At 35.4% G+C, this 8,669-nt stretch overlaps 1 protein-coding gene across 3 annotated transcripts in view; it reads left to right on the top strand.

The window, feature by feature from the left end:
- LOC107679021 (vasodilator-stimulated phosphoprotein-like) overlaps positions 1–8,669 on the top strand; it is a 49,104-nt gene that overhangs the window by 24,751 nt on the left and 15,684 nt on the right. For all 3 annotated transcript variants that reach the window (XM_016474432.1, XM_016474431.1, XM_016474433.1), the window contains exon 2: positions 3,870–4,041. In XM_016474432.1, coding sequence (XP_016329918.1) covers positions 3,870–4,041 — 172 coding nt within the window. The remainder of the gene's footprint in view (positions 1–3,869; positions 4,042–8,669) is intronic.

The raw sequence follows: 8,669 nt of genomic DNA, 5'->3' as shown, positions 1-8,669 counted from the left end.
ATTTTATTTTATTTTATTTTATTTTATTTTATTTTATTTTATTTTATTTTATTTTATTTTATTTTATTTTATTTTATTTTATTTTATTTTATTTTATTTTATTTTATTTTATTTTATTTTATTTTATTTTATTTTATTTTATTTTATTTTATTTTATTTTATTTTATTTTATTTTATTTTATTTTATTTTATTTTATTTTATTTTATTTTATTTTATTTTATTTTATTTTATTTTATTTTATTTTATTTTATTTTATTTTATTTTATTTTATTTTATTTTATTTTATTTATTTTATTTATTTTATTTTTTATTTATTTTTTATCTCCCAGAATTGAATGTTTAATTATTTCTGCGTATTATAAGATTTTAATTGACATGATTTGTAATGGATTTAAATATATAATCAATTCAAACTTATAAAATAAAAATATAACTAAATGTCTTTGTGAGAATTTATGCAAAATAAATGTATTAAAAAAAATTAATATATTTTATATAAATGTAAAAAATGTACAACAAATATTTATAAAAGCCCTCCTAGGGACAAGTGTTGCAAATTAGCTTCAGCTACAAGCACTGTGATTCATGCATGGGATGACTGATATTCCAGATTCATCTATATGTTTATTGTATCTGTCCCTACCAAAAAAATGCTAATTATTGTGTGAAGGATACAATGTAAAACGTACATTTTCTGTATGCCTATTTTTGCATTGGGTCAGAGGGAATAATGCTGTTCATGTTGTGAATATATTAGATCTGTTTTATATGTATGGATTTAGTTACTGTCATGACTGCTTCATACAGTGTGCATTTGCTTGTTATCTGTCCATGAAGGCAATTGTTTATGTACAGTATGCGTGCCCTGTGCGTGCCTTTCTCTTCATTAATAATTCACTGCACACACTCGGTTTCATCCCTAGTTCCAGCTCGGCCTTCCCATATTAAAAATGTATTTATTTCTCATAACTGTATGGCTGAGTCTAAGCCAAGCTCATCCTGATCTCCCTCCTCCTTCACTTATCCTCTGTTCTTTCTGTGATTGCTGTTATCCCGACTTATCTTCCATCTGGTTAACCTAAGCTCCCTGTGTGTGAAAAAAAAAAAAACACTCGGCAGACCATAGAGTCAGTCCTTATTCGGAATTTCTTGGAGCAGGAAGTGGGCTGTTGCCTCTGATTGTGATGTCACAAGAAGAGGAGATTGTATCTCAGTTTGCAAAACAAGAGGGAGAAAAAATTAGGAAAACTTTTAAATATAAGTGACTTTGGTCACTTATGTCACAGGCCTTTTTATTTCATTTTTATATTTATAATACTGTTTATTTTATACATGTATTTTTATTTTTTGCTTTTCAGTGCCTTTTATGAATGCCTTTTATGATTTGAAAGTCCATTTTACATATATTTAGTCATTTAAAATGTATGAAAATATAAATAAATATTTTTCATATTTGAAGCATTTCTTTTTTTATATATATATTTTTTATTAATAACTGTCCCTCTGTTGTGGTGTCATTTCCCTCTCGACAAACAGTTTTGCCCCTGATAAGCTTTTAGCAAATGTTAGTGTAGTTGGCTACCATTTCAACACAACTGTCAGTGAAGAAACACAAGAAAACGTGCAAACAGAATAATTTTATTGTGTCATTTCCATCTGAGCTGTATGTATTTTTGTCAAATTATGCAGTGAAACTAACAGAAAAAAATCTTAATGTAATTTCCACCACAAAATGCTATTAAACACAACACATAATATGAGATGATGAAAATAAAATTGTAGTAGGAGCAAAAAAATATTACAATAACAAATTTCTGTTGTGATGTGTTACTGTATGTCCGCTGTTGTTAGAAGACAAATTAAATAAGCTAATGAGAGCTTGAAAAGTGTATTAGGTTTATTCTCTGCTTACAGGACCAAAAGTGTCTGTAGTTTATGGAACCGCTATAAATGTCTATTCATTGTCGTCTTTCTCTATACAGAAGACTCCAGAATTCTGCCTTTAGTTGAGTAATTGTGAGTGTAGGTCAAAGGATTTAATTGAATAAACATGGAAGAATGTGAACAAGGAGCCAGCGCAGCAGCAGCATTTGAGTTTGAAGATGATTTGTTTTTGTGTCTGATCTATTTCTTAGAGACATTATAAACAGTCCAGGCACAAATGCGCCGCCACATGCAAGATGATGTCAGTATGACATCACAGCCCTTGCTCGATGATATCCTTGTCCTTGTTTGTATATGTTTGTGACAGACAAATCCAGCTGTGTTTTTTTTCCATTCACTATCAGTGGATTTCTGATTCGTTCAGCCAAAAATTAAAACTGTAATTTTTTTTTTCGCTCACCGGACAGATATATTGCCACGGTCGTTATTTAGCATTTTCAGCCAATAAGCTTTTCTGTTTGGCTGGTTTGAATCGAGACTTTTTGTGTTTATTTTTATTTGTATATATTAACATTTAATTTCAGAAATTGTTATACATGTTTTATTTACTATGTTTGTCTCTCTAGTACTGCTTGTGTGGTGGTCAAGAATGACCTTTTTATCTGGTAAAATTAATATGCTAGGCTATATTTTAGTTTAATAATGTTTTTTTGTATTATATTTTGTATTTTTAGATGATTTGTATGATACAAAATTATATTTATGGAATATTTATGATCCATTTATTACCCGTTAACCACTTTTTGAGCATAGACCTGAAAACGAAATGTTCAACTTAAAGGGGACATTGGATGCCCATTTTTCCACAAGTTGGTATGATTCTTTAGGGTCTTCATGAAATGTCTGTAACATACTTTAGTTAAAATTCCCCAATGGTCTTGTAAAACAACACCCTTTTTACCTATTAAAAACAACTCCGTTCACAGCGACCCGTTTTGGTGCATGTCTATTTAAATGATAATGAGCTACTGCTCACCCCACCCCTCTCTTCCGTAAAGACACACTACACACTAGAAACCTAACCAAATGTAAAAAAAAAAAAAAAGCTAAAAAAAGTGAATATTTAATTTGATGTCCCCTTTGAACTGTGAAAATCAAAGCCTTAGGTCAAAACATGTTATATTTCAAATTTGAGGTTGATAAATAAAACATTTCAGTAAGAGCTTTCAGAAAGATTTTGGGCGCAGTACCAAATGTTTCCACTAAATGAAATTTGCTTCCCATTCATTTTTGACCACAAATACTACTAATGTGACTAATTTTTTTTAGGACCATTTAACCTATTTGAATTCAAAATTCTAAACAATTCTAAAAAAAACTGAGATGCTGCATTTTTCAGTAAATTAAATAGTGTGATATCATATAGGCCTGTACTGGCTTTATATATAAGTCATCGGCCATCTTGCTCATTAAAATATATCTTATCAGCCATCAATCCAAATTGGCCAACCTCTACTCACCTTCATGTTGTCTGAAATCGTTATTCTGAAAGCGCCACACATATACATCAAAACATGTAAATAACAGAATTTCCATTCAAACAGTTCCTTTAAGAAGTGGCTCTGTTTTACATTTATGTGTGGTAATGTGATACATGGCCAATATGTTTCTAGAACCTGCTTTCTCTCCTGAGCAGCAGAATGTTGAGCACTTCCTGTCTTTGTCTGCCCCCATTGTTGGTACTTGCTGGGCTTGTTTTGATCAGACAGTCTTCTCCTCCTACCTCACACATTTCTAACCACACTTGTCTCTTTGTTCATTATATCTCAGTCTCTCTTCCCCCTCTGTTTGTCATCCTTTTCCCAGTATCCAATGCCTGTTTCTCTTTCTCTTTTTTCTCCTATCTTGCAGTTTTAAAAAGCAGGTTTATTTATACAATGTAAATGTATTTAATGTCATCTCTCTCTTTCTTTCTTATGCACAGTGAGTCAAGTATCTGTCAGGCACGGGCCACTGTGATGATCTACAATGATGCTGATAAAAAGTGGGTCCCGGCAGGCACGGGTGCCCAAGCTTTCAGCAGGGTTCAAATCTACCACAACCCCAGCAATAACGCCTTCAGAGTGGTGGGACGAAAGATGCAGACCGACCAGCAGGTAAACAAACTACAGTCAGCCAGATGTAGCATGGGGTTGCAGACAAACAAACCATTTTACTTTGAAGGTAACACTGCAGAGGGCTGACACATTCAGGGTAACTGTAAAAAAGGTCTTTCCAAACGTTGCCTCAAGCATACACTTTAAAATAGTGTTTCATAATGTATTTTTTCACTTGCTAAAGACCAGCAGCACATACTAAAGTCTAATACTGTGTTTATCTTAAAGGGGTCATATGATGCTTTTTTAAAGATCATTATTTTGTGTCTCTCTCTCTCTCGCGCTCTCGCTCTCTCTCTCTCGCGCTCTCGCACTCTCTCTCTCGCGCTCTCGCACTCTCTCTCTCGCACTCTCTCTCTCGCGCTCTCTCTCTCTCGCGCTCTCTCTCGCGCTCTCTCACGTGCTCTCTCTCGTGCTCTCTCTCTCTCTCGCTCGCTTGCGCGCACACACACACGATGCGCAAAACTCCGCATTTGAACAGTCAATAGCAAATACTTAAACTAATAACAAAACAGTAGCTGATTCAGAAGTGCCAGATTGTCATAGCAAAGTCAGAATTACCTCCTCTCCTAGGTTCACGAAACGGTAGTCCATAAAATGCATTGCTGTTCTGTTGTAAGTGATCTTAAAGATTCCTAAATGCATCTACTTTCGGAAGGCCAAATAAAGTGCTTTTGCTTTCGCCTAGAAACACACAGTGTCTCCCTGACATGGCTGCTTCAACACTAACTGCGGTTACTGAAACCACGCCTTCTTTCTTTGCGTGCACATTTGGGCAGCATTATGCAAATATTTCCACATAGTGAGGTAGATATGTGGGGGCGTGTTAGAACGAGCCGTTTTAGGGGGGTGTGGCAGAGTCTTAACTTTGATAAAGTATATCTCTTTGGTTTTGAGACTTTAGTCTTTGCAACTTCAGGGATCTTATCTATGCACAATCAGCTTGTAACACTCCAAAGAGAAAGGAAAACTTGAAATTGCATCATATGACCCCTTTAATAATGGCAAAGGGATAGTTCACCCAAAAATTTAAATAATTCATTTACTGACCCTCGTGTCATTCCAGACCCACATTATTGTTTTCCCTCAAGATTACAAAAAGAGAAATTTAGCAGAACGGCTACACCGCTTTTCCCATATTACAAAAGTGAGTGCATACTGGGATGTCAGGCATCAAAGACGAAAAAAAAAAGATAAATGTACAAACAAAGGTGGTCCATAACAGAATTGATATGCATATACAAGTGACCCCATCAAAACCCTTGAACTGATATAATTCCACCAGAAGTGCATTTAATTAATTACAACTCCCATCCATGATTTTCTGTTTTTGTTTACCTGTCATTCGAGTCACTGAGCAGAAATTAAAAAAGTAATACATTTTTTTAGAAATAAGAAAGTAGTGATTATGCCATTAAAAGGCAATAAAGTAAATTTTTTCGAAATAAATTAATACTTTTATTCAGCAAGGATACATTAATTTGATAAAAAGTGTTATTGTAATGTTACAAAAGATTTTTATTTCAAATATAAATAAAAACGTTTCATGAAAAAAGCAGCACAAGTGTTTTCAACATTTATAATAATTTATTTTATATTTATGGTAAGAAGAAATTCTTATGTAACATTTATAATGCAGACATGTTCACAAGTCCCTAAGGTCCAAGTCAAGTCTTAAGTCTCTTTGTATCTATTTTTAGCAATAGCCAAACAATTAGAATATAACAATAATAATTCTAATTTTTATTAAAGGTGGGGTAAGCGATTTTTTAAAAACGTTTTAGAAAACTGATTTGGGCCGAATAGCAAAACAAACTTGTAGCCAATCAGCAGTAAGGGGCGTGTCTACTCATGATGTGGAGGAGAGAGAGTTCAGTGCACATGACGGACATTAGCCGAGCCGAGCGACAGAAAGATAGAGATGGCGGATAAAAAACAAAAGAGGAAAACGTCTGCGGAACAAAAGAAGGCTTAAGGCAAGAAGTAGGACCCATGTAAATATCGGATCAGCTTTCCAGCGCTGGAGAGAACTCAAGGAGCGGAAGGCCTGCGATCGGACGCCGAGGTTGCTTTGTTTCTTCTCGATAGGTGAGTAACCGTGTCTGCGCCGCAACAGCTAAAGTCTGTCTAGTACACTGGATGCGACAAAGCGACCGTTGAAAATCATTTGAAATTTGTGTCAATACGTCATTAATAGAATGCAGCAGCAGTTTTCTGCCGGGGATTTGTCGTGCCGCGCCACATCCAGTGTAGACCATAGATATGTATATATATTTATTGTGAAGACAGCATCACTGATTATAATGAGTTCCATAGTATTTTGTCACTCCGCACCACTCGCGTCCGGTGTAGACACGGTGTAACATTGGTTTTGCTTTGTTTCACAGAACATACGAACGTGGGTTGCGTACGTATGTGTGGGCTGGAGCTATCAAAATAGGGGCGAGACCCTTTTGGGGTAGGGGCGTGTTTGTTTTGGTGATTTCAAATGTCAACATTGGCTACCAGAAATCACTTACCCCACCTGTAATATTAGTAGTGGTTGCAGTAATATATTACTACTGTAATACAGCTGCACTGTAAAATGAATGTAAATGAATATTTTACAATGCGTATATTATTCAATTTTACAATAGCAAAATTAAATGGCTCTAACTGCCAGAATATAATTTCTGTTTCTGAGTTTACAGTCCATCCATCACCTGCATCCCTCTATCTTGAGTTCTCTCTTCCCCTCCCAACACTGTCGCCCTCTATACCCACAGACACGAATGCTCCCCAGAGATGACTACTGAAGTAGATGTTGTTTCCTGTAAGATAGCCAAACCATTTCCTGTGCCAGTTAGGCCCTCCTCCCCCATTCCCATGACTCTACCTCTCCACACTCCATCTGTCTGACCCACAAACTCATTTCTCTTTGTCTGAATGACTGACTCAGTGACTTTTGTCTCTTTCTGTACAGCTCTTTCTGTGTAGTGTCTGCTATTCTGTTCTGTATTTTTGATGGCAGTGCTTCTTTGTTGCTGGCGTGTTGAACTTTTTTGGACATTTTCTTCTTCTCTCTCTTCCTTTTCTCTCCTCCGCTCTACTTTGTGGAATTGTAATACAAACAGAGAAACGAGGTGTCAGCACATTCACTAAAGGCGAACGCTCACACACACTCGATCTCTCACACACTCACTCATGCGTTCTGCAGAGGTGGAGCCACCTCCTGGACAATCTGTTAAACAAACTTTTATTTCGGTTGCAGTATGCAAAAAGTTTACAAATCTGTTTGAGCTTTGGGGTTGAAGTTTTAGGGCGGGTAGGAGAAAGTCTTTTGGCACATTCAAATATATGTTAATCTAAGTGTGTGTCATGTTCTTAGGTGAGTTGTTCTAGGATTGATTAAAAAAAATGTAAATAACTGTAAATAATCACACATTTGCTTAGAAAAGCACCATTAAGTATATCATTTAATACATTATTTATAATGGCAGAGCAAATTCTTTAATAGAAAAGTGAATTTAAAGATGAATATTGTTTATGTATTTCATATGGCTGAACATGTTTGTCACTGGCTTTAAGGTCTATTCACACTTGCATTACATCTTCAAGCTTTTTTTTTAATGAACCTTGAGAACCCCGCATTTTGATTTCTTTCAGTTGCTCTTTTAAACACAAGAATGCATCTTGAATTTTAAGAAACATTTTTAAAATCTTGTATACTTAAAATATAATTACTTCTTTGTAAGTAAATAAATAAATCCCAACAGCTAATTATATTATTGCCATAAAAAGCCCCACAAAAGTTAAAGTAAATAAATCCATGAACTAAAAAATATATTAATTTTAAGAGGTGTATTAAAGTATAGTGGGGAAACTATTTATTTGATCCCCTGCTGATTTTGTAAGTTTGCCCACTTACAAAGAAATGAAGGGTCTGTCATTTTTATATTAGGATTATTTTAATGTATAGAGACAGAATATCAACCAAAAAAAAACAGAAAAAACACATTATAAAAAGGTTAGAAATTGATTTGCATTTCAGTGAGTGAAATAAGTATTTGATCCCCAAGCAAAACATGAACAGCACTTTCTCCCAAGCCTTCTCTGAATCATTTAGATGTTCTTTGGCAAACTTTAAACGGGCCTGTACATGTGCCTTCTTGAGCAGGGGGACCTTGCGGGCATTGCAGGATTTCAGTCCATTGCGGCGTAGTGTGTTACCAATGTTTTGCTTGGTGACTGTGGTCCCAACTGCCTTAAGATCATTAACAAGCTCCGCCCGTGTAGTTCGGGGCTGATCCCTCACCTTTCTCATGATCATCCTTATCCCATGAGGCAAGATCATGCACGGAGCTCCAGACCGAGGCCGATTGATGGTTTTGTATTTCTTCCAATTCTGAATAATTGCACCAACAGTTGTCTCCTTCTCACCAAGCTTCTTGCTGATGGTCTTGTAGCCCATTCAAGCTTTGTGCAGATCTACAATCTTGTCTCTGACATCCTTTGACAGATCTTTGGTCTTGCCCATGGTGGTGGGAAAGGTTGGAATGGAGGATACAGATTGTGTGGACAGGTGTCTTATACACCTAACGAGCTGACATTAGGAGTAACTTCTTAAAGTGGCAGGACTAATCTGTGTT

Source organism: Sinocyclocheilus anshuiensis, unplaced genomic scaffold, assembly GCF_001515605.1.
Source record: "Sinocyclocheilus anshuiensis isolate Anshui unplaced genomic scaffold, SAMN03320099.WGS_v1.1 scaffold1980, whole genome shotgun sequence".
Taxonomy (NCBI): domain Eukaryota; kingdom Metazoa; phylum Chordata; class Actinopteri; order Cypriniformes; family Cyprinidae; genus Sinocyclocheilus; species Sinocyclocheilus anshuiensis.
The sequence above is the reverse complement of the archived record's forward strand: the minus strand, read 5'-3'. Positions and strand labels throughout refer to the sequence as shown.